Raw genomic sequence first — 27,175 nt, forward strand, 5'->3', positions numbered from 1 at the left:
CTATGTTCTCATCCAGTATTGTGGTCAGGATTTGGTTCATATTTTGGACTATGTTCTCAGTCAGTATTGTGGTCAGGATTTGGTTCATATTTTGGGCTGTGTTCTCATCCAGTATTGTGGTCACTTGTTGGTTCATATTTTGGGCTATGTTCTCAGTCAGTATTGTGGTCAGTATTTGGTTCATATTTTGGGCTATGTTCTCACCCAGTATTGTGGTCAGTATTTGGTTCATACTTTGGGCTATGTTCTCAGCCAGTATTGTGGTCAGTATTTGGTTCATACTTTGGGCTATGTTCTCAGCCAGTATTGTGGTCAGTAGTTGGTTCATATTTTGGGCTATGTTCTCATCCAGTATTGTGGTCAGTAGTTGGTTCATATTTTGGGCTAAGTTCTCAGCCAGTATTGTGCTCAGTATTTGCTTGATATTTTGGGCTATGTTCTCACCCAGTACTGTGGTCACTAGTTGGTTCATATTTTGGGCTATGTTCTTAGCCAGTATTGTGGTCAGTAGTTGGTTCACATTTTGGGCTATGTTCTCACCCAGTATTGTGGTCAGTATTTGTTTCATACTGTATTTTGGGCTATGTTCTCATCCAGTATTGTGGTCACTTGTTGGTTCATACTTTGGACTATGTTCTCAGACAGTATTGTGGTCAGTATTTGGTTCATATTTTGGGCTATGTTCTCACCCAGTATTGTGGTCAGGATTTGGTTCATATTTTGGGCTATTGTTAGGAATGTGACTTTGCGCTCCTCGGTCTGTGCCAGGCGGCCGAGGAAGCGCTGAATTTTTGTCTGTGTTTGCATATGAATTGTGTCTGAACTGTGTTTTACTTTCCAGCCACACCTACCTTGCCTGTGAGACTTCTGGCAGTGCAGGGGTTACTGCACTGCTAGGTCTGTTCAGCTGAGCTTGGTGCTGGAATCAGGGCTGCTCCAATCAGCTGCTGGACCTAAGCTCTTACCCTGGATAAAAAGCAGTCAGATCCTCAGTTCCCCGCTGGCTATTAGTTGTCACTAGTCCCAGCTCCCCTACTCCTTTCCCAGCGTTCCCTGTCCTAATCCCCTTGCTATTGCTCTGCCCGTGTTCTGACCTCTTGCCTGACATTTGACTATCCGCTCTCCTTCTGATTTTGTACTGCGTTGTCTGTTTGGTTTTGACCCTGCTAGTTGACTATCCTCTATTGTGTTTTGTTTGTCTGTCTACGTTTTGTGTATTCACCTACGCAGTGTAGGGACCGACTCTGTGGTTGTCCACGACCGTTTAGGGTCGACCGAGGCAAGTAGGCAGGTGACAGTGGGTGGGTTCAGATCTAGGGTCACTGTCTCTTGTCTTGTCTACGCCTGCCAGTCCTGACAGCTATGTTCTCACCCAGTATTGTGGTCAGGATTTGGTTCATATTTTGGGCTATGTTCTCATCCAGTATTGTGGTCACTTGTTGGTTCATATTTTGGGCTATGTTCTCAGTCAGTATTGTGGTCAGTATTTGGTTCATATTTTGGGCTATGTTCTCACCCAGTATTGTGGTCAGGATTTGGTTCATATTTTGGGCTATGTTCTCACCCAGTATTGTGGTCAGTAGTTGGTTCATATTTTGGGCTATGTTCTCACCCAGTATTGTGGTCAGTAGTTGGTTCATATTTTGGGCTATGTCCTCAGCCAGTATTGTGGTCACTACTTGGTTCATATTTTGGGCTATGTTCTCACCCAATATTGTGGTCAGTAGTTGGTTCATATTTTGGGCTATGTTCTCACCCAGTATTGTGGTCAGTAGTTGGTTCATATTTTGGGCTATGTTCTCAGCCAGTATTGTGGTCAGTAGTTGGTTCATATTTTGGGCTATGTTCTCACCCTAAATTGTGGTCAGTAGTTGGTTCATATTTTGGGCTATGTTCTCACCCAGTATTGTGGTCAGTAGTTGGTTCTTATTTTGGGCTATGTTCTCAGCCAGTATTGTGGTCAGTAGTTGGTTCATATTTTGGGCTATGTTCTCACACTTAATTGTGGTCAGTAGTTGGTTCATATTTTGGGCTATGTTCTCACCCAGTATTGTGGTCAGTAGTTGGTTCTTATTTTGGGCTATGTTCTCACCCAGTATTGTGGTCAGTAGTTGGTTCATATTTTGGGCTATGTTCTCAGCCAGTATTGTGGTCAGTAGTTGGTTCATATTTTGGGCTATGTTCTCACACTTAATTGTGGTCAGTAGTTGGTTCATATTTTGGGCTATGTTCTCACCCAGTATTGTGGTCAGTAGTTGGTTCTTATTTTGGGCTATGTTCTCACCCAGTATTGTGGTCAGTAGTTGGTTCATATTTTGGGCTATGTTCTCAGCCAGTATTGTGGTCAGTAGTTGGTTCATATTTTGGGCTATGTTCTCACCCAGTATTGTGGTCAGTAGTTGGTTCATATTTTGGGCTATGTTCTCACCCAGTATTGTGGTCAGTAGTTGGTTCATATTTTGGGCTATGTTCTCACCCAGTATTGTGGTCAGTAGTTGGTTCATATTTTGGGCTATGTTCTCACCCAGTATTGTGGTCAGTAGTTGGTTCATATTTTGGGCTATGTTCTCAGCCAGTATTGTGGTCAGTAGTTGGTTCTTATTTTAAGCTATGTTCTCACCCAGTATTGTGGTCAGTAGTTGGTTCTTATTTTGGGCTATGTTCTCACCCAGTATTGTGGTCAGTAGTTGGTTCATATTTTGGGCTATGTTCTCAGCCAGTATTGTGGTCAGTAGTTGGTTCATATTTTGGGCTATGTTCTCACCCAGTATTGTGGTCAGTAGTTGGTTCATATTTTGGGCTATGTTCTCACCCAGTATTGTGGTCAGTAGTTGGTTCATATTTTGGGCTATGTTCTCACCCAGTATTGTGGTCAGTAGTTGGTTCTTATTTTGGGCTATGTTCTCACCCAGTATTGTGGTCAGTAGTTGGTTCTTATTTTGGGCTATGTTCTCAGCCAGTATTGTGGTCAGTAGTTGGTTCTTATTTTGGGCTATGTTCTCACCCAGTATTGTGGTCAGTATTTGTTTCATACTGTATTTTGGGCTATGTTCTCACCCAGTATTGTGGTCAGTATTTGGTTCATATTTTGTCTTTTGTTTCCACAACGTCTTTTTATTTTACAATCTTTGCCGTCACTAATGTTTATGAATAATATCTCCAGGCATCATTACCTAACAATGGTCATGGGGGGGGGGGGGAGGGGGAGACAACACTTGTGTAAGAATCTGCATGTGGTGTAAATTTTATGGGGAAAATAGAGGAGTAAGAAGACTAATTGTCTACAAGTGTTCATTGCCGCTGTCTAATGCAGGGAAGGGAATCCTGCAGCCCTCCAGCTGTTGCAGAACTACATTTCCCATCATACCTGGAGAGATAAAGGTGATGTATATGGCTGGTAGAAATAGTGACATAGTGACAATAAAAACAAAATACCCTCCCAGCATTACAAAGAAGCTACAGTGTTGCAGATAAAGCCTGCCAGGGACTTGTTACATCAGCCATCTCAGAAGGGAGGGGGAGGAGGGGGAGACAGAGAGAAAAGCTCACACACAGATTTTTGTGTCTTCAGCAGAAAGCAGCAGCTGAGAACTGGGGGAAGGAGACCGAATAGATAATAACAAGTATGGAAGGAATTGTTAGTCCCCCCATGGGCAGCAGAAAGTTATGTTTGAGTGGGATACCCCTTTAATGTATGCATCACCCAATGTTTTCTATTTTAATTACCAAAATATTGATGACAATTTTTTTTCTTGCTTTGTACGTATGGCACAAAAATATTTTCATAGATCTTTATTTTAAAAGTTTGCTTATGGTCCTTTTACACAGAGCGTTAACCGTTCAAATCTTCACGATATCCATCGCATTTGAGCAATAATCGGCTCATGTAAACACAGCTAACGATCAGGCGACGAGCGAGAAATCGCTTTGGGCTTTCAGCATGTTCTCAAATCATCGCTGATAATTCGCAGATCGCTTCATCTAAACGGTCTTACAAAGATTCATCCTTGTGCGCGAGGCGACATTAATAACGTAACAATGATGACTTTCTGCTTCCAGATCCTCTGCCACTTGCTGGGTCAGCTCTGTAGATTTGATCCCACTTTGTGACACTGCAGGAGTTGGATGCAGCCCTAGGGAGCTGACTATGCTCAAAGTTCTCTCAACTCCCCTCTGTCTTTCTCCAGACGGCGGGAGCTGTCCTCCAGGGTTTCTTCACCCCATTCCAGTTCTTTGAGTTGGTGTGTAACTAACTTCCTCCCCCCCGCTCCTATTCATAACACTGAGAGAGGAAAAGCTCGGTCTGATGGTCTAATCTTTTCTCCATTAAAGGACAACTCCGGCGGGACCCCCCCCCCCCAAAAAAAAACACAGACACACACAGACACCATACTCACCATCCCTCCGGTGATGATCGCCACTCCATTCGCCCGCCGTCCGCCTCACCGTCACCTGCGTCCGCTGTCCAGCGATGTCTCCTGCTTCCGGGTCCATGAGAGAGAAAAGGCTGCCAGTGCGCTTGCGCACCGGCTGCCTTTTCATTGGCTGGAGCGTATCACATGGCTTCCAGCAAGCTCAGCCAATCAGGGCTGAGCAAGCTGGAAGCCATGTGATGCGCTCCAGCCAATGAAAAGGCTGCTGGTGCGCATGTGCACCAGCAGCCTTTTCTCTCCCATTCACTCTCAATGAAGACGCCGAGGAGGAAGAAGACCCGGACCGCCCCCAGCTCTGACATCACCCGACACCAGAGAAGAGGACCGTGACGACCGTAATAGGTAATGTATATATTCTTTAACTTCCGGGGTGGAAGGTCGGAAAGTGGGGGAAGGGGGCCAGACCGGGTATTTAACCACATTACAAAGTTATATAACTTTGTAATGTGTGTTAAATAAGCCAAAAAAACAGTTGTCCTTTAAAGACTGTTTAAACCAAAAATACAAACCTAGTGCAAAGGTCTCCATAGCCTTGTATAATTATGAGAGAGTTGGGGGTGGCCTGCCAGGAGAGCGGACCCCTCCTCGGTGACCAGCACAGGGCCAGGCTACCTGTGTTACTGACCGGCAAATTGCAAAAGATGCATAGATTAAAAATTTAAAGAATTTTTCTATGTGGTTGCTAAGCATCATATAGTAACTAGGCTGTATCTGACCACTCAGGCCTGCAACTCCCGCTGCGAGGATGTAACTGACAGCCCTGTTAACCCCCTGCTGGCCGGAGCATATACTGTACCTGCTGCACAATGTCTCTCCATCCATCCGTTTGTTATGTGTTTTGGCTAAACCACAATCACCGACCTCCGGCCCTGCGCCAGCTGCTCCCGTCCACCGACTCCCGACTCCGCGGCAGTTGCTCCCGTCCACCGACCTCCGACCCCGCGCCAGCTGCTCCCGTCCACCGACCCCTGGCCCTGCGGCAGCTGCTCCCGTCCACCGACCCCCGGCCCTGCGGCAGCTGCTCCCGTCCACCGACCTCCGACCCCGCGGCAGCTGCTCCCGTCCACCGACCTCCGGCCCCGCGGCAGCTGCTCCCGTCCACCGACCTCCGACCCGCGGCAGCTGCTCCCGTCCACCGACCCCCGGCCCCGCGGCAGCTGCTCCCGTCCACCGACCCCCGGCCCCGCGGCAGCTGCTCCCGTCCACCGACCTCCGGCCCCGCGGCAGCTGCTCCCGTCCACCGACCCCCGGCCCCGCGGCAGCTGCTCCCGTCCACTGACCCCCGGCCCCGCGGCAGCTGCTCCCGTCCACCGACCTCCGGCCCCGCGGCAGCTGCTCCCGTCCACCGACCCCCGGCCCCGCGGCAGCTGCTCCCGTCCATGCCTTGTATCACCTGGATCTGCGGAGCGGGGCTCATCATCTCACAGTCTCACGGAGAGGAAATGGTGAATAAATCACAGTGGATATTTATGGGGTAAATGTGGCGTTTAGGCCTTCGGTGAGGTTGATGATTTGTGTTCCATGATGTGAGAGACCTTCCCATGTCGGCCTGAAGAAACCCACCGAGTAGGGAAACCCCCCGCGTTCTGCTGCTCACCCATTATAGTCAGATCATAGTGACATTTGCCGCAGACAATGAAACCACTGACGGCTTCTTACTGCGCTGTGGGTCGGAGCTGACACCGGCGGTACTGATTACATGACGGCACCAACATCATACGTAACAGTATCTGCTGGAGCGGGGTCTCTGGGGGGTGGGGCTTACAGGTTCATCCACATAGGCTATTACTGTCTATGAAATACATTGAGTAGCTCCATATACAGCTGTGCATGTGTCTCATCATCAAAGGAAAACTCCGTTTTAAGTGTGGGAGTACCCCTTTAATATTAGGTTTTATTGTAGCACTGTCTGATAATATATATATATAACACAAGACTGATGGGAGAAAGGGGAAGGTGGGGTGAGGGGTCTGGAAGGTGAGAATCACAAAAAATAACAGAAAAGACAGAACAAGACAAAAGCAGAAAGAAAGATAAAACAGAAGATTGTCAGCAGAAAAAGACCCCCTCCCCCATCTAGTCTTCCCCCTCCCCATCTAGTCTGCCCCCCTCCCCATCTAGTCTGCCCCCTCCCCATCTAGTCTGCCCCCCTCCCCATCTAGTCTGCCCCCTCCCCATCTAGTCTGCCCCTCCCCATCTAGTCTGCCCCCCCTCCCCATCTAGTCTGCCCCCCTCCCCCATCTAGTCTGCCCCCCCTCCCCCATCTAGTCTGCCCCCCTCCCCCATCTAGTCTGCCCCCCCTCCCCCATCTAGTCTGCCCCCCCTCCTCATCTAGTCCGCCCCCCCTCCCCCATCTAGTCCGCCCCCCCCCTCCCCCATCTAGTCCGCCCCCCCTCCCCCATCTAGTCTGCCCCCCTCCTCATCTAGTCCACCCCCCCTCCCCCATCTAGTCTGCCCCCCTCCCCCATCTAGTCCGCCCCCCCTTCCACCATCTAGTCTGCCCCCCCTCCTCATCTAGTCAGCCCCCCCTCCCCCATCTAGTCAGCCCCCCCTCCCCCATCTAGTCTGCCCCCCCTCCCCCATCTAGTCTGCCCCCCCTCCCCCATCTAGTCTGCCCCCCCCTTCCCCATCTAGTCTGCTCCCCCATCTAGTCTGCCCCCCCTCCCCATCTAATCTGCCCCCCCTCCCCCATCTAGTCTGCCCCCCCCTTCCCCATCTAGTCTGCTCCCCCATCTAGTCTGCCCCCCCTCCCCCATCTAGTCTGCCCCCCCCCCCCCGCTCTATCTAGTCCAGAATATACAGATTTATATCCTTAAGTGTGTCCTGATATGTTTTATTCCTCGCACCCTCCACCAGTTTTGTAGCCGTCTTTGGACCCGTTCTATTTTATCAATTGCGCAGTTTCGTACATCGGAAGATAAACGTTTTCATGTTCAGAAATGTTCATTGTAACCATTCCGATCATTAAACAAATTTGCGATCGGTGAACACAAACAATTATCGTCATGGTCATCCAAACATTTACAAACATGTTCGCTCATCACTAGTAATGATCGTAATACAGACGTATTTCCACCTCGAAAAACATTCTGTAAACATACTGAGACCTAATAGGCATTGCTGTTGTCAGTAACGAGGGAGCCCGCGGAAAGACTCTTTACGGCTATGTTCCTATAGTGTTTTTTGTTTTGTTCTTTTTCATTTTAAGGTGACAATACGGCCGTATTTTCATAATTTCTGCTGTAAATAATGATCATGTTTTTTATGTACATCAGTAGTTATTAAAATACGGCCATATTGTATCTCACGATGACAGCCGGCCAAAAATAAGGCCAATTGATGTTATAAGCGTCAGTCAGTCCCCTAACGTCATAATTAGTAAGGCCGCCTATCATCTATTTTGCATAAAATTTTATGCAAAATAGATGATAGATGATTTTATTTTTCATAAAATTTAATTTTAATGTTATTCAGTATCACATTTCACAAATGGTAGCGATCATTTTAGTATACGGAGAATACATTTCAATAACCCAAACAATTTCTTTTGTTTATTTTTATTGTTTGCTTTGTTTTTTGTTTTGTTTTTTTTCACTTATCTACATGATTAATGTGACACAGCTCAGGGAGCTTCTCTTATCATTGACGTCATGTAGTGAAACATGGAAAAAAAAAAAAAGGATCTAGGTCCTTCCTGGGTGGTTACAGACCTGTAAGTCTAACTACTATGATGGCATTGAGGAACTATGTGCAAGACTAATTCAGTATGGGTTTTGTGTTACCGGAGGAGATAGAGTAAGTTGAAATATGAACAGATCTATTTTTTTTATTGCCATTCTTTTCTACACCTTTAACTGGTTCCATAAGTAAAATGTGTATTGTAGATCTCATTCTGCAGAGTTGTTGTCAGAGACTCCTACTTAGAGAGGTCAGGGTCAGAAATATAATTTTCCGTGTTTGTTCCTTTTATCATTTACATTTTTTAAGTGGTACAAAACATGGAGTTTATAGAATTGTTCATGTGTTCTCAAATAACACCAAGCTATGTAGTATAGTATGGAATATGTTGACAACTTACAGGCCGATCTATATAATTTAGCAATGGTGGGAAATTATTATTTGTGTTCACCAGTCTTGTGGCATACAGCAGTCAAAATGTTTCTGCTTAATTGCCATATTTTGCAAAAATAAAAATAAAAAAAATCTTTGTAGTCTCACACAGTGCTCTCTGCTGCCACCTCTGTCCATGTCAGGAACTGTCCAGAGCAGCAGCAAATCCCCATAGAAAATCTCTCCTGCTCTGGACAGTTCCACACTCCAAAATGATGATTTTTTAAAAATTCTGAATAACATGTAAAACAATTAAAACAATGAGAAACAGCTGAATCTGTGATATATAAGTTACTGTACAGTATAGCAATCAGCATGGGGTATATAATGTATAGTAACTGTATAACCCTGATAACACAGAAGCAGCTGGATATGTGATATATAAGTTACTGTACAGTATAGCAGCATGTGGTATATAATGTATAGTAACTGTATAACCCTGATAACACAGCAGCTGGATATGTGATATATAAGTTACTGTACAGTATAGCAGCATGTGGTATATAATGTATAGTAACTGTATAACCCTGATAACACAGCAGCTAGATATGTGATATATAAGTTACTGTACAGTATAGCAGCATGTGGTATATAATGTATAGTAATTGTATAACCCTGATAACATAGCAGCAGCTGGATATGTGATATATAAGTTACTGTACAGTATAGCAGCATGTGGTGTATAATGTATAGTAACTGTATAACCCTGATAACACAGCAGCAGCTGGATATGTGATATATGTTACTGTACAGTATAGCAGCATGTGGTATATAATGTATAGTAACTGTATAACCCTGATAACACAGCAGCAGCTGGATATGTGATATATAAGTTACTGTACAGTATAGCAGCATGTGGTATATAATGTATAGTAACTGTATAACCCTGATAACACAGCAGCAGCTGGATATGTGATATATAGTTACTGTACAGTATAGCAGCATGTGGTATATAATGTATAGTAACTGTATAACCCTGATAACACAGCAGCTGGATATGTGATATATAAGTTACTGTACAGTATAGCAGCATGTGGTGTATAATGTATAGTAACTGTATAACCCTGATAACACAGCAGCTGGATATGTGATATATAAGTTACTGTACAGTATAGCAGCATGTGGTGTATAATGTATAGTAACTGTATAACCCTGATAACACAGCAGCTGGATATGTGATATATAAGTTACTGTACAGTATAGCAGCATGTGGTGTATAATGTATAGTAACTGTATAACCCTGATAACACAGCAGCTGGATATGTGATATATAAGTTACTGTACAGTATAGCAGCAGGTGGTATATAATGTATAGTAACTGTATAACCCTGATAACACAGCAGCTGCTGAATATGTGATATATAAGTTACTGTACAGTATAGCAGCATGTGGTATATAATGTATAGTAATTGTATAACCCTGATAACATAGCAGCAGCTGGATATGTGATATATAAGTTACTGTACAGTATAGCAGCATGTGGTGTATAATGTATAGTAACTGTATAACCCTGATAACACAGCAGCTAGATATGTGATATATAAGTTACTGTACAGTATAGCAGCATGTGGTATATAATGTATAGTAACTGTATAACCCTGATAACACAGCAGCTGAAAATATGATATATAAGTTACTGTACAGTATAGCAGCATGTGGTATATAATGTATAATAACTGTATAACCCTGATAACACTGCAGCTGGATATGTGATATATAAGTTACTGTACAGTATAGCAGCATGTGGTATATAATGTATAGTAATTGTATAACCCTGATAACATAGCAGCTGGATATGTGATATATAAGTTACTGTACAGTATAGCAGCATGTGGTGTATAATGTATAGTAACTGTATAACCCTGATAACATAGCAGCTGGATATGTGATATATAAGTTACTGTACAGTATAGCAGCATGTGGCGTATAATGTATAGTAACTGTATAACCCTGATAACACAGCATCAGCTGGATATGTGATATATAAGTTACTGTACAGTATAGCAGCATGTGGTATATAATGTATAGTAACTGTATAACCCTGATAACACAGCAGCTGAAAATATGATATATAAGTTACTGTACAGTATAGCAGCATGTGGTGTATAATGTATAGTAACTGTATAACCCTGATAACACAGCAGCAGCTGGATATGTGATATATAAGTTACTGTACAGTATAGCAGCATGTGGTATATAATGTATAGTAACTGTATAACTCTGATAACACAGAAACAGCAGTTTGTAGCTACAGGATGGAACTGCTGGGCAATTTTTTTTATTTTCTGGGAGTGTAGGAACATAAAAAAGAAGTCTCACTTACCTGCCCCGGTGCCCACACAGCGCAGACATTGTATAGCACTTTTATTATATTATTTATGGTGTTGATCCTTTTCTTTGGACACTCCTGGCATCATTTGGGCACCCACCGATTGGCTCTGTACTTACATTGGGCAGCCATACTTCTTATACGTTTTACAGGATCTTGGTTTGTAGTGTATTCTGGTGGTGGCGCTTTACGGCACCAGACAACAGTTATTTTACTATATGGCCCTTATAACTAGACACTGGTGGATATGGTTATTTGTACTCCATGTGCCAGGACGGGAGGGCGGAGCGGTGATAGTCTCTACAATGATTTAGAGTAATGTGTTTCAACCATAAGCAACTGAATCTGTAAACGCCAAATAATCCTCTTTTACAAGGGAGGTTTCAGAAACTGCGGCGGGATGATGGGTTTTCCATGAGTGAAGGGAAGAGATTTGCATCCTTTGTCTCCACTTATTCTGTTTAAAACCTGTAGAAAATGCAATAGCACAGGTTAAAACAATCTAATAAAACAATCTCTCTCAGCATGGCTATTAATGGGCGGCGAGGTTTCTATTAATTGTTGTCAGGTTCTGGATGATGTATGAATAATGGTTCTGTATCCGGCCAAGCTTCTCTCTGCAAGAGGGTAAGGAAAGGACAGTATCTGGAACATATCAGCAATAAAAATCACATTGGAGACTTAAATGAGCAACTACCGAGGGCCGGCAGAGGTTCATCCACTGCAGGATTTTCAAAGTCTGTTTTTCTTATCTCCCTAAATGTGGATAATATTTCTGCCGTTTATTCTGTATGTGGACGAGCGTCTACGAAGGAGGCGGATGTGTCTATGGCCATTACCTGTAATATGAAGAACCACACGCCAATTCTGTTTCTTGTTATCTGCCAGATGTTGTCTTATATAAAAACATAAAGGAATTTTTTTTTTCCGAGGACTTAAAAACCTGTAATTATGATGCACAATATTTGCACAATAATTTATGGGAAAGGTGTGGATGATCTCTACTGGTTGGGGAATGAGCTTCATTGGTGTGGCCATGTCCGATCCTGGGGTCGGCCTTTCTCCTGTTTCCGGTATTATGGCTAAAAACTAGTTTTATTCCAGAGGCGCTGGGGGTCAATGAAGCGGGGCCTAGAGCATTCATGCCCTAGGCCGGCAACGCCTCTCTCCCCACCTCCATCCAGCCCAGGGACGGGCCTATAAAGAAGAGAGGCAGGGCGTGAAGCCATGCAGGTCTGTAGGCTCCACCTCATTGGCTCCCGATGCCACCAGGATAAAGCTTGTTTTAGCCATAATACCGGCCCCAGGACAGAGTTCGACCCCGAGACCAGACATGGTGTGGTGAAAACTAGAGAACGGTACCAGCGCTTTCACTTTAACATTATTTATAACAGAAATGACCACAAATTATAAGGCAAATGTAAGGCCAAGAGGTTGCCATACCTGATGACCATCTAAAGAGATACCCATCTTATTAATTTATGCGACCTCCTAGTGCATTTTACTTTTATGAAGAATGGATTAAGACTGGTGAAACACTAGACTGAATAAATATCACAGTGAATCAGCGGCTGGGGGTCATATTCTGGAAGCCTGTGACCGGCTAGCGAATCAGTGCTGCAGACATGCCGGTCATAATAATGTGCTCCTGTGCACCCATATAGTAATAATTTCTCCTGCTGTGCCCTCATATAATAATAATGTGCTTCAATGCTCCCATATAGTAATAATGTGCTTCTGTGCCCCCATATAGTAATAATTCCCCCTGCTGTGCCCCCATATAGTAATAATGCCTCCTGCTGTGCCCTCCATATAGTAATAATGCCTCCTGCTGTGCCCCCTATAGTAATAATGTCCCCTGCTGTGCCCTCCATATAGTAATAATGCCTCCTGCTGTGCCTCCATATAGTTATAATGCCTCCTGATGTTCCCTCCATATAGTAATAATATCTCCTGCTGTGCCCCCTTTAGTAATTATGTCCCCTGCTGTGCCCTCCATATAGTAATAATGCCTCCTGCTGTGCCTCCATATAGTAATAATACCTCCTGATGTTCCCTCCATATAGTAATAATATCTACTGCTGTGTGCCATAGAGTAATAATGCCTCCTGCTCTGCCCAAAATAGTAATAATGCCCCCTACTGTGCCCTCCATATAGTAATGTCTCCTGCTGCATCCCCATAGAGTAATAATGCCTCCTGCTGTGCCTCCATATAGTAATAATGTCTCCTGCTGTGCCCCCATATAGTAATAATGTCCCCTGCTGTGCCCTTCATATAGTAATAATGTCCCCTGCTGTGCCCAATATGGTAATAATGTAACCTGCTCTGCCTAATATAGTAATAATGTCCCCTGCTGTGCCCCCATATAATAATAATGTCTCCTGCTGTGCCCCCATATAGTAATAATGTCCCTGCTGTGCCCAATATGGTAATAATGTAACCTGCTCTGCCCAATATAGTAATAATGTCCCCTGCTGTGCCCCCATATAATAATAATGTCTCCTGCTGTGCCCCCATATAGTAATAATGTCCCTGCTGTGCCCAGTATGGTAATAATGTCCCCTGCTGTGCCCCCATATAGTAATAATGTCCCCTGCTCTGCCCCCATATAGTAATAATGTCCTCTGCGGTGCCGTCATATAGTAATAATGTCCCCTGCTGTGCTCCATATAGTAATAATGTCCCTGCTGTGCCTAGTATGGTAATAATGTCCCCTGCTCTGCCCCCATATAGTAATAATGTCCTCTGCGGTGCCCTCATATAGTAATAATGTCCCCTGCTGTGCTCCATATAGTAATAATGTCCCCTGCTGTGCTCCATATAGTAATAATGTCCCCTGCTGTGCTCCATATAGTAATAATGTGCTTCTGTGCCCCCACATGAGAAAAAAAATTACACTTTCATACATTCCTAGTCCTTGTTCTCATGATGAATGGGGCAGCTCTCTTTTTAGGCCTGAACCTGTGTGCTGCAGGTATGGGATCCCTCATAGCTGATGGAATGAAATGAAATGATTGTGCCCCTTGGCGGGGATGTTGCATCAAAACTCATATATAGTATCACATATTGTATCACTATAATTGTCCAGAGATATCAAAATTGAAGAAATAAATTACAAGTATTAGAAATGATGTTTGTCCCTGTGTATGTAATGATTTGTACAATGAGTGATAACCATCCAAGTATTTCCATGTCTTTGTTGTTAATAAATCCAGTGGCAGAATCGCTACTATTCATAACTAAACTCACAGTATCTATGGTGTACAACTGGCTTATCAGATCCTCAAAAAGGAAGCCCATGTATATGATTTTTTAAAATGTGGCTGGGAGGGGTGTAAAAAAAAAAAAAGATGTGATACTCACCTACCCTGGTTCTCTACATCTCTCATTCCAACAGCTCTTGATCCCTACTCATGAGCGCTTATTCCTGGTCCCTGTTATGCATCATCCATATGAGAACTGCCTGATCAGGCAATCACTGACAGAGGCGGGACACTGACACAGCATGTGATTGGCTGATACAGCATGTGATTGGCTGATACAGCATGTGATTGGCTGATACAGCATGTGATTGGCTGAGCAGGCTGTGCAGGCACCAGGAAGTAGTGGGAATGAGCAGGGACTGGGAGCTGCAGGGGAGGAGAGTAGATGGCTTATTTTTAAACCACCCCCAGTCATATATGAAAAAATCAATTGTCCCCCGATCCTTACATAGAGGTTCTGTCTGCATAGATGAAATAGTGCTGATATTCACCACGACTGCCTCACAGCTCAAGGGAATTTTTATAAAACAAAACATATGCTTACAATATAAGGGGGATTAGTAGAACAACATAGTAAAAACCATACAAAAAAATAGTTATAGCTGATTGTTTCATCTTGGCTGGAAGCTGTGACCTCGTCAATAATATCCTCCTAACAACCAATAAGAAGAGTCTGTAGAAATATGTATCAGAATCCGCCCGACCCCGCTGCTAAGCTTTGGCTGTTTATTTGCTTTTATGCTCTGGTTAGTTTTTCTTTATTCGTTCACATAAATTCTGTATCGGAGCGTTGGCCGAATCCCATTGGGCGGAATCCCATTGCCGATAGATACTTCAAGCTGAATCCCTGTAAGGTGGAGGTGAGAACTTTATATCCTGACCACAGATGGTGTCAGATTAACAGTCGCACATTTCTTGTCATGGTGTGAATGTGCTGCGCAATTGGATGAGAAGAAACTACTATAAATAACGGCAGTACTACTACTTGGATGGGGAAGAATGTACTTTTGGCCGTCACCCCTGAGGCCAGATGGTCGTCCGCTTCTGCCTTGTCTGGGACACAGATGCTGGGGACATTTAATACTCTGAACGTTCAGATGAATATAACTTAGAAGCCAATAATTCTGCCGTTATTCTGGAGAAGAGAATTGGGTTGGAGATGGGTGACTGGGCGTCCTCTTGTCTATCCTTGGCTCCTGAGACAATGGCGACCATTTACATTGAACGTCCTACAATCATCCCACTAACAGCTCTGGACTATTCAATACATTTGGTGCATTGACGATTAACGGTTTTTAACATTTAACGATAAACGATTGCAAACCACATAGTTTATCATTAACCTGAAATCATTCACCATCTTATGCTGCGTTTACACGGAACGATTATCGTTTGAATTTTCTCAATAACGATGGCATTTGAGCGATACTCGTTCCGTGTAAACACAGCAAACGATCAAGCACCGAGCGAAAAATCGTTCATTTTGATCTTCTAACATTTTCTCAAAACGTCCTTCGTCATTCGCTAAAAATTCGCAGATCGCTTCGTGTAAACAGTCTTTCAAAGATTCACCCTATGTAAAAGATGGGCTTAAAGAGGACCTGTCACCCCCCGCGCCGGGGTGACAGGCTCTCCACCCCCAGCTAGATCCCCTTAGGGCTCGTTCCCACTGAGGAAAGGTAGCGGAATTCCGCGACGGAATTGTCCGCCGCGGAATGCCGTTAGCCTCCCGCTCATAATAGGAGTCTATGGGAGGCGCGCGCTCCTGCCCTGTCCGCGCTGAAGAATGAACATGTTCATTCTTCAGCGCGGACAGGGCAAGAGCGCGCGCCTCCCATAGACTCCCATTATGAGCGGGAGGCTAACGGCATTCCGCGGCGGACAATTCCGTCGCGGAATTCCGCTACCTTTCCTCAGTGGGAACGAGCCCTTATAGTTACCTCATGTCGCCGAGTCCCGCTGCCGGAGCCGGTCCCAGGACGGAGATATCCCGGTGAGAAGCCGGCGCGCGCGCTGTGGAGATGGGTCCAGCGCCCATAGAGAATGAATGGAGCCGTGCGCGCGCAGCAGAGATGAGTCCGGCTCCATTCATTCTCTATGGACGCCGGACCCATCTCCACAGCGCGCGCGCCGGCTTCTCACCAGGATATCTCCGTCCCGGGACCGGCTCCGGCAGTGGGACTCAGCGACATGAGGTAACTATAAGGGGATCTATCTGGGGGTCGGGAGCCTGTCACCCCGGCGCGGGGGGTGACAGGTCTCCTTTAAGCGATCTTAAAAATGATCGCAATAATGATTTTTCTTACAAATTTTCTAACGATTTATTCGTCTAAACGCTGATTGTTATAAAAACCGTTGCTTCAAAATTGTTTAACAATCGGTTGGGCCATTTATCGCTAACGCAGCATTACACAGAACAATAGAGGATAGTTACGCTGATTACAACCATTGTTACTACGATCGGTTCCACCATCTGATCCCGGCAAAAGAAGGAACGATTAGTGAGCGAATACGGAATTACAGTGAACGATTAGCAATGATTTTAGGGTCAGATCTAAATAAAAGATTAACGACACACAAACGATTTTTCAATCGTTGCCTGCAATTACACAAAACGATTATCCTTGAAATTCAGACCATATCACGATTTTCCACACGATAATGGGGCCCTTAGTGTTGCACATGGGGGGGAGCACATTCAGCAGCGAGCTGTATACCTTTTATTTTACACTACACGTCTGTTATACTTATTGTTTTATGTGTTATATTTATTGTTATTTTTTATAAGGGACCTAAATAATGGAAACTGAATAAAACCATGAAGAGACATTCATATTTGTGCAAATTTACAGTAACTAGCGCCTCTCTCGGCTCGGCGGTCGTCTTGATCCAGCTACATCCAGCTTTTCCTTGCACCCAGAGTGGAGTAGCATGGAGAGGCAAAGAGGTCATCCGGCTGACGGGCTGACCCCCGACCCCGGAGAAGAGCTGGTTCTGTAACCTCCCTCATCCATACCGGGGTCATCAGCTCCTCAGGGGGAGTGTAGGATCCATTGCAAGATGGACACCAAGAGTGACCGACAGATCCCGATCTCTCTGATCCTTTGTGGTATTTGTCAGTTTGATGGGGAGAATAGCGCTGCATGCCGCTCTCTGCTTCTCTCTTCTCTCTTCTTCCTCTCTCTAGGACAGCTCTCTAACATGGATAAGAACACAACCTTAATTCTCTCTCAGATATCAATATTACTGAACCTGTAAATAATCTTTAACTCCTAAAGAACCAGACATTTTTTTTACTCTAAGATCCAAGTAGTTTCTCTTTTATCATCGTCGCATTAAGGGACAAAACTTTTTTTGGTTTTATTTTAATGACTGTAGGTGAGAGCGGATATTTGCATCTGCTGCATCTAGTCGCCCTATTAGTATTCCCCTTCTTATTATCTTAGGATAGATATATGTATACACCAGGCAGGTTACATTAGGGGGCGCCTCACCAACCACTAGGGGGCGCCTCACCAACCACTAGGGGGCGCCTCACCAACCACTAGGGGGCGTCTCACCATTCACCAGGGGGATTATCTTAGGATAGATATATGTATACACCAGGCAGGTTACATTCAGTTATTGTAGATTTACAGTACCTACCGCCTCTGCTGGAAGTTTCCTCCAAGCATCTACTACTCTTTCAGTAAAGTAACATTTTCTCTTGTTGCCACCCTAGAGTCGCCCCTTGTTCTTATCTTCACTTTCTTGATGAACTGTAATTATAATGGCCGACGTTTGATGTACATATAACTTATCTATAATTACTCTAATGAACTTTAATTATCTTATATTTGTCTCCTAATCTCTGTATATCATTAAATAATTACAAAATGTGTCAGTAATGTAACTAAGCCAGAGACTGTGCAGCCGGGGAAAGGACTGTGCAGGTTATAGTCACTTCTGTGCAAACTGCCTCCCCAGCTGCACCTCACCAACCACCAGGGGGCGCCTCACCAACCACTAGGGGGCGTCTCACCAACCACTAGGGGGCGTCTCACCAACCACTGGGGGGCGTCTCACCATCCACCAGGGGACACCTCACCAACCACTAGGGGGCGTCTCACCATCCACCAGGGGGCGCCTCACCAACCACCAGGGGACGCCTCACCAACCACCAGGGGGCGCCTCACCAACCACTAGGGGGCGTCTCACCATCCACCAGGGGGCGCCTCACCAACCACTAGGGGGCGTCTCACCATCCACCAGGGGACGCCTCACCAACCACTAGGGGGCGTCTCACCATCCACCAGGGGACACCTCACCATCCACCAGGGGGCGTCTCACCATCCACCAGGGGGCGCCTCACCAACCACCAGGGGGCGCCTCACCAACCACTAGGGGGCGCCTCATCAACCACTTGGGGGCGCCTCACCAACCACTAGGGGGCGTCTCACCATCCACCAGGGGGCGCCTCACCAACCACTAGGGGGCACCTCACTAACCACTAGGGGGCACCTCACCAACCACTAAGGGGCGCCTTACTACTGAGGTCTGTCTGACAATTTGAGAAGCGCTGGTCCAAAAGTTTATTGTTCTTTATGATGTATAATGCCTTAGTTCTATCAGGTGAAGAATATTCATAGATCCATTTTATTCACTTTATGTTCATATACAAATATACATCTTTTTATTTCAGATCATCTTGAATTCGATGCATAAATACCAGCCGCGGTTACATATAGTCAAAGCCGATGAAAACAATGCGTTTGGATCCAAGAACACGGCTTTCTGTACACATGTGTTCTCAGAGACCGCTTTTATATCAGTGACATCTTACCAGAATCACAAGGTGAGTGAAGACGCTGTAGGTTTGATAATGTCTACGTCTTCCACTGTCTGTCCATACAGCATCAATCATGGAGGACATCACTTATGATCAGGACCGGCTTGTGCTGTCTAAAAGAGCTCTTAAAAGGGGAACTCCGGAGGGAAAAAATGTTTTAAATCAATCGGTATCGGAGAGTTATACAGAATTGTAATTTACTTCTATGTAAAAATCTCCAGTCTTCTAGTACTTATCAGCTGCAGTATGCCCTGCAGGAAGTGGTTTATTCTCTTCAGTCTGACACAGTGCTCTCTGCTGCCACCTCTGTCCATGTCAGGAACTGTCCAGAGCAGGAGAGGTTTTCTATGGGGATTTGCTGCTGCTCTGGACAGTTCCTGACATGGACAGAGGTGGCAGCAGAGAGCACTGTGTCAGACTGGAGAGAATACACCACTTCCTGCAGGACATACAGCAGATGATAAGTACTAGAAGACTGGAGAATTTTAAACTTAAATAGAATTTACAAATTTGTATAACTTTCTGCCACTGCTTGAATTGAGAAAAAAAACAGTAAAATGGTTGGTAACCTCCGGGCTTGTTGAGGGTCCCTTGGGCTCTTGTCACGGCAACCTGGAGTGGAAGTTAACCTACCTGGGATGTCGGTACTGCAACCCACAGAGAAGGGGAAAATAACCCAAGGTAGACGGGGTGAGTGTATAGGTGCAGGAGCGAACAGAGGAAGCAGAGTCCTTACACAGTACACTTAATACAGAGAGTGGTAATCTTAATAACAGTGGTTGCTGACAGTAGTGAAAGAACAGTGCTTGTAGAAGTAGTAAGTGCTGTAGAGGAGGAGGAAGAGGAGGGCAGGGGAGTTGCCAGAGGAGCCCTTGTCCTAAGTAGATCCTGTACTCTGCCAAAACTGAAGGAGATATAAAGGAAGTGAAGTGATACTCGTACTCGCGTTTAGACAATGTCTGACCACCTTCTGCCCCCTAGTATCGTAGAACCTGTCCTAGGTGGGTAGCACGAGACCCTGTCTTCGGTTATCTGGGTGTAGCAGGTGCCCGAGACTTCCCAGTCAACGTGCGCAGTAGGACACATAGACCTTTTACTCTGGTAGCTTTGTGCTACTGGGGTCAGCTCCTCATGGTTCAGGAGTATGCCCTGCACTTTTTAGACACGTTCCTGGTGTGGACTAGGGTATTCCTAAGTGGCTGCTCTCCCCTACTTTGAGCTTAGCACTGCATAGTGAAAGTAGTGGATAACTTATATAGAAGAAATATCTCTCAGCATCTGTCTTTGGTCCCTGTCAGGCCCTGGCCTTGGCTTAACTTCTGCAGGGACTTGGTTTTGTTGTGTCCTCTCTCACTGGACACTAAGTGAAGACTGAACTCACTTCCTCCACCAGTTTAACTCCTCCTTCAGGGGCTTTTGTGTACCCTCCTGTGAGTGGTGGGGATGAGTGTGGGTGAGAGAGAGGAAGAAGAGGATAGGAGAGATGGAGCACCTGTGAGTGGTCAGCATAAAACACATGTCACAGAAACAATTAACCCTTTAGCTTCAGCTGTGCATAGAAATACATATAAACAGTAGTGACACCTAGTGGGGAAACTAAAGTACTATGTCCACCACTTTTACCTCAGCGCACAACTTACTGGGGTGCACATATAACAACACCCGTGGTGGGACACCACAGTACTCCTTCAATAAATGGCACCTCAAAAGGCACAAGGAATGGGTAAAAAGCCTCCAATTATTTGCTACAATTTGGCAGCTATCAGTACCAGCAGCCAGAAGCTATCGATATGACGCCATTAATGTAAATAAATGTAGATATAAATGTATGATGTAGATGGGGTTCTATGTCTCGCTGTGTAACATCTTGGTTCTAGACGAGGACGGTGTTTGATATTTTCTGGGGATAAACTGATTTCATATATTTCTTCTATACCCAGAAATAACAACATGTGTCCCTTTACCTAATGACTCCGCAGACCCATAAAGCCTCAAAGCCTCGTATGTCATTCAAACAGGGCAGCAAATCTAATAATCAGGAGAAAATCTCCGCCATAAATCTAAGGTGAAAAGTAATTACAGCACATGTACGGATAGAGACGCCATGAAGAGGGCGGCCATAAACCGCCTGGCGCACAGCTGGGTCAGATTCCGGCATGTAGTCAGGAGGGTGAGCTGGACCAGTAATGGTGGACATCTCTTGTCCATAAGTTCTTCCAGAGGGTCTCGGTAATACTGCTGGGGTCCTTACTTATTCAGAGACTCCCTGTATGGCTATGTTCCCATTACGGAAACATATTGGGGAAGGCGGCCATCATCTCGGAACATAGGCGGTCGCTACTAATGATCATTAGCCACGCTAATGCTGCGTTTACACAAAACGATAATTTGCCCGATTGTACGATTAACGATGTCAGAGTAACAGTTTTTTTTTCATAACGATCAGCGTTTAGACGGAACGATACATCGTACGGAAAATTCGTTTTGCGATCGCTTAAAGCCTATCTCACACATTGGTTAAATCGGCGAACGACTGTTTACACGAAATGATCTGCAAATTTTTTGTGAACGACGATTTGATAACATGTTGTAAGATCAAAATGATTGATTTCTCGTTCGTCGTTTGATCGTACGATTATCGTTCAGATTCTATCGTTATCGCGCAATAATTGTTACGTATAAACGCACTATAACAGATAAACAGCTAGTTGGCAGCTCAAAAAACTGATTCACAAAGGGGAATTTATCAAAGTAAATCTAAATGTGTTTGTGTCTGTATTACGCCTTTGGCCCTATGAGCCTCTTTTCCGTGCACTCAATTTATCAAAATGGCATCTGGACCATCACAAATTTGGCGCATCTGTGGAGATGAGCCGTTTGATGTTATTATGTATGGGTGGTCCAGACTTCAGTGTTTTTTATTTTTATTTTTTAAAGTTGCAATTATTAAATACCGTGACTGGCAAAAATAGAACTTTATTTATGACAGACGTGAGCGGTGATTGCGCAAAAATGTGACACTTTGCTATGTCCAAAGACATTCATTAAAAACAATAAAATTCCCAAATATGCAAATACTGACAATCCACAATGCAGTATCCTTAGAATGACGGGTTTTATTGTTTGGAAAGTTAGCAAAAAAATCCCTGGACATTTTTTTTTTTTTTTTCGAGTCAATTTTTATTGAAGTTTTTAATGTCAGAAAAAAATGGTCATGTAAAACAGGAAGGTGAATAGAGACGGGACTGGACGTATATTTTACATACAGTTCATTTCTTTGTATCCACTGTTTTTTTTTGTTTTTGTTTTTGTTTTTTTTAGATTACGCAGCTGAAAATTGAGAATAATCCCTTTGCCAAAGGCTTTAGAGGAAGTGATGACAGTGACCTGCGGGTAGCTCGCCTGCAGAGGTAACAAATAGCATTTTGTTTTGAAGAAGAGAAAATCTCAATGTCCTTCATTGCGGAGAGAGAAGAGTCCAGTGATTTCCACCACAATAACTAATGATTTTATATTTCTTCCCCAGTAAAGAATATCCTGTAATATCTAAAAGCATCATGAGGCAACGACTGGTATCAAGTCATCCCGGGCAACTGACAAGCAAGTCCGACCTCAATGCTCTCCACAGCGGCCACCAAGGTCTACAGCATTACCAGTATGAGAACGGAGCGCACATGCAGTTTGGTGCGGCTGATGCTCAAGACTTACCGCTCAACTCCTTCTCCGCTCAGAGGGACTCCGGCCTTTTCTATCACTGTTTAAAAAGAAGAGGTATTGTACAACTAGGTTGGGTGAATTTTTTAAGAATTATTTACAAATAAAAAAAAACTAAATTATTAATGCTAGAATGACTTAGATTCCATAGACAGTTCCCTCTGGAACCCTCTGGGCAAGGAGATGGGCGCAGAGGGTTCTAGAGATGAGCACAGAGGGTTCCAGAGATGAGCACAGAGGGTTCTAGAGATGAGCGCAGAGGGTTCTAGAGATGAGCGCAGAGGGTTCTAGAGATGAGCGCAGAGGGTTCTAGAGATGAGCGCAGAGGGTTCTAGAGATGAGCGCAGAGGGTTCTAGAGATGAGCGCAAAGGGTTCTAGAGAGGAGCGCAGAGGGTTCTGGAGATGAGCGCAGAGGGTTCTGGAGATGAGCGCAGAGAGTTCTAGAGATAAGCGCAGAGGGTTCTAGAGATGAGCGCAGAGGGTTTTAGAGATGAGCGCAGAGGGTTCTAGAGATGAGCGCAGAGGGTTCTAGAGATGAGCGCAGAGGGTTCTAGAGATGAGCGCAGAGGGTTCTAGAGATGAGCGCAGAGGGTTCTAGAGATGAGCGCAGAGGGTTTTAGAGATGAGCGCAGAGGGTTCTAGAGATGAGCGCAGAGGGTTCTAGAGATGAGCGCAGAGGGTTCTAGAGATGAGCGCAGAGGGTTCTAGAGATGAGTGCAGTTCGAGCATGCTCAGGTCCGATTGTTTGGCGTTTGAATACCGGTGGCTAAAGAAGTTGGATGTAGCCCTAAGGAGTTCATAGGCCGTATCCAGGTTTTCCAGGACTCCCTAGGACAAAATCTAACTTCTTCAGCCACCGGTATTCAAACGCCAAACAGTCAGACTCAAACAGGCCCGATTGCGCTCATCTCTGATAATATACTGTACTATGTCTGTCACATGGCCTATGGGGAACACAGAACATTGAATTTAAAATTTCACAGATTTTCTGCTACCAAAGAATCGTGCATTGTGGTGCCTAGATGGTTCCACGGTTAGATGAGCACACAATGAGGTCACATAAGTTAAAGGGAACCTGTCACCTGTCGTGCCGGGATGAAGGCCGCCCGACCCCTGGATACTTACCTCATCTCGCCAAGTCCCGCTCCCGGGAGATATCCTTGTTGGGAGCCCGGCACGTGCACTGCTAAGATGAGTCCGGTGCCCATAGAGAATGACGGCTCCATTAATTCTCTATGGGTATCGGACTCATCTCAGCAGCACGTATGCCGGGCTTCCAACAAGGATATCTCCGTCCCAGGACCGGCTCCAGGAGCAGGACTTGGCGAGATGGGGCAAGTATCAGGGGCTCTAGCGGGGTCGGGTGGCCTTCACCCCGGCACAGGGGGTGACAGGTTCCCTTTTAGATCCAAGAAGGACCTCAAAGAATTTCTTTTCCCTCCTGATATGAATAGTGAAGAACACAACACATAGGCCCAGATTTATTCATAGTGCAGGTTTTTCCCCATTTTGGGTTTTCGGCATTTGTGGCCATAAATTCAACCGTATTAATTTCATCTTAAACTGGCCTACCTCTATAAATGTTTCCCTAATCAATATTAAGGCTCACATATACTAAGCCTAGCCCAGCAGTTTAGTGTCCGCAGACATTTTTATGTGCCGACATTTTAGCAACTCTTTACAAGAAGGAACCCGAGCAGCCCCACAAATTGCATCTCCACACAGCAACCGCGTCCGCTGTTTTTTCCCCCAAAACCCTGGAGTTTTATCATTGAAATGAACCCAAAAGGTTGGTAGTTAGAAATAACTGTGTTTCTTAACCATTTCTTGGTGTGCCAGATTAGTAAGAACCCCGTCAGGTAAAAAACGAAAACAATTGTATGTCTGGTCCTATATGTCCTATATGTCACTATTCATATAAAGAAGGAAAGTAAATATTCTTTTATGTCCTACTTGAATACAGGCTGAGTCTTCTCTATGTGACTTCTACAGATGTGTGAGCCTCGGGCGCGCTCGGTTGCTCGGGGTTCGCTCACCTTTAGTGACTGCATGAAACTTTTAGCGTCGCTTTAACCGTACAATCATCTAAGCCCGACAATGCAGAAAAAACGGTGAAATTGTACAGTATTTTAGTGTTCTGTATGAAGAGAGGATGATGCATGAGCAGGTAAGAAAAGCCGAGCACTTTTACAGTATTGTTTATTGGCGGAGTTCTCCTTCGGAGAGTGTGAGTATAATTCCGTTATCTGGTCCTCTTTGTCCTAACACTGTAAGCGGCCCTTCATACGGAGGGACATTCATCGCCTCCAAAACACTCGGAACTGGTGAATATTATTAGGGGGAGAAAAGTCCTTACAGCATTTATACTTAGTAATAGACGGATGACGGATTTCACACATACGAGGTAAGTAAAACTAAGGGAAACTAAACTGAAATTCTAGTTCTTGGTCTATTTTATTGCTGCGCACTGGTCATGCAATTGTCATATAGCGTTGTGATAACGTTTTTAGTACAATGTAAATTAAGATATGTTAGGTAGATTAAGAAACAATAAATACAATAAGACACAACGCCCAGGATGCGGATATAACACAACTGACCAGGCAGAAAAAAAGAAAATAAAACATATAAAGGGTCAATATGGATTTAAAGTTAACCCGTCACCATGAAGATGCTCCCTAAGCTATCGGCACCATGTTATAGAGAAGGAGGAGCTGAGCGGAGGGATATATATCATTGTGGGAAAAGATTCAGTGTAACTGTCATTTATTGATTGAAATCTCTGATGTTTCCAGGCTAAGGAGTCCAGTCCATTGAGTGACTCCGCCCACTGGACTCCTGAACACAGAATGATCAGGGATTTCCATCAACATGGTACAAGTTATACTAAATATTTCCCCATAAAGATACATATCTATCCGCTCAGCTCTTCCTGCTCCATACCATGATGGCGATAGATTAGATAGTCAGTATTGGTGACAGGTTCCCTTTAGGTGTCTATGTAATATAAGTATAATAGTATCCTGTATGCCTGCCGTCACTCCATTCTCTATGGAAGCTGCAGAAACAGCTGAATGGTGCACTCGGCTATTTCTACGTCTCCCTTAGAGAATGAATGGAGCAGCACTGCGCATGTGTCACCCGCAGCTTCTGTAATGGTGAGAAAAAAAATCTAAGGAGTTTTTCTCTAAATGACCTGCGTCAGGTCGAATCTTTTCCTGTCTAGTGTGCATTGCCTTAAGTGTTAGTTCTTTCTTTTCCAGAGGGTGCACGCCACCTAGACCTCCCTTGCAAGCGATCTTATCTAGATCCCTCTTCTTCTATGGCAGATGATCACTATTTCCGATCCCCTCCACCATATGACCAACAGATGCTAAGCCCACCTTACCGCAACGAAGTGGCCCCGAGAGATGCTTGTATGTACTCTACGTCTGGAGCAGAAATAGCCGGAGTCTCAGGCGTCGATGACTTACCTCCCCCACCACCACCACCTCTAAGCTGCAACATGTGGACCTCTGTTTCCCCGTACACGAGCTATAGCGTCCAAACAATGGAAACTGTTCCGTACCAGCCTTTCCCGACTCACTTTACCACCACCACCATGATGCCTCGTCTTCCAACCATCGCAAGCCAAGGATCGCAGCCACCGAGCGAGTCTCATTTCAGCGTCTACAATCAGCTTTCACAGTCTCAAGCACGAGAGAGAGTTCCGACCTCATCCTTCCAACGAGAGAGAGTGCACCCATCTTTATGTGAAAGGAAGCCCCCATCGCCACACATAAACACCGCCAACGAATTCTTATATTCCCAAAGTTTTTCATTATCCCGAGAATCTTCACTACAATATCATTCAGGAATGGGGACTGTGGAAAACTGGACTGATGGATGACTGGGCCGCTAACGTCCACCACATGGATATTATTGGAGTTAGAGTCGACCACAGATCTGATCTGTAATACCTGTGGCTAACCTGCACTTCAGTAAACTTTCACCCAAGATTTAAAGGAAGACTTAATTTTAGTTGAAACAGGGTAAATCCTCCCGTCTAGATGTCTTGTTGCTTCTATGGATGAACCATTGCGTTCCGCGAGACGGCTATAATAGCAGAGAATACGACAATCTAACCTGTAGAAATTGCCTGGAATCACTAAATCTTTGCATGCTGAATAGCTATTTATACCTATATATAAATGTGTATATATATATTTTTCTAAATATATATATATCTATCACAAATGCAAGTCACGTGTTCGATGAAGCTTTGCTTATAAAGTTGAGATGCTTAATAAAATTGTGAATGTTACCGGGGGTCAGTGAGACATCTATTTAAGATTTTTTATGACAATATAAGAAAAGAAACGTAAGATTGTGCGAGAGAAATAGCAATTATATATGTATCTATGGGAAGACACTTTATGACAAGTCCGGCTGATTCCACACAACCTGGAAATGTTCCTCTTATACTTGGAAAATAGCGCCGACTTTATACTAAATG

At 44.7% G+C, this 27,175-nt stretch overlaps 1 protein-coding gene across 1 annotated transcript in view; it reads left to right on the plus strand.

The window, feature by feature from the left end:
* The window catches only part of TBX4 (T-box transcription factor 4), a 131,729-nt gene extending 104,890 nt beyond the window's left edge, over nt 1-26,839 (plus strand). Inside the window, exons 5-8 of the mRNA XM_069972724.1 lie at nt 18,819-18,971; nt 22,287-22,375; nt 22,492-22,736; nt 25,944-26,839. Coding sequence (XP_069828825.1) covers nt 18,819-18,971; nt 22,287-22,375; nt 22,492-22,736; nt 25,944-26,569 — 1,113 coding nt within the window. The 3' untranslated portion in view covers nt 26,570-26,839. The remainder of the gene's footprint in view (nt 1-18,818; nt 18,972-22,286; nt 22,376-22,491; nt 22,737-25,943) is intronic.
* Nucleotides 26,840-27,175: the final 336 nt, after the last annotated feature.

The sequence above is a fragment of the Dendropsophus ebraccatus genome, chromosome 5 (genome assembly GCF_027789765.1).
Source record: "Dendropsophus ebraccatus isolate aDenEbr1 chromosome 5, aDenEbr1.pat, whole genome shotgun sequence".
NCBI lineage: Eukaryota > Metazoa > Chordata > Amphibia > Anura > Hylidae > Dendropsophus > Dendropsophus ebraccatus.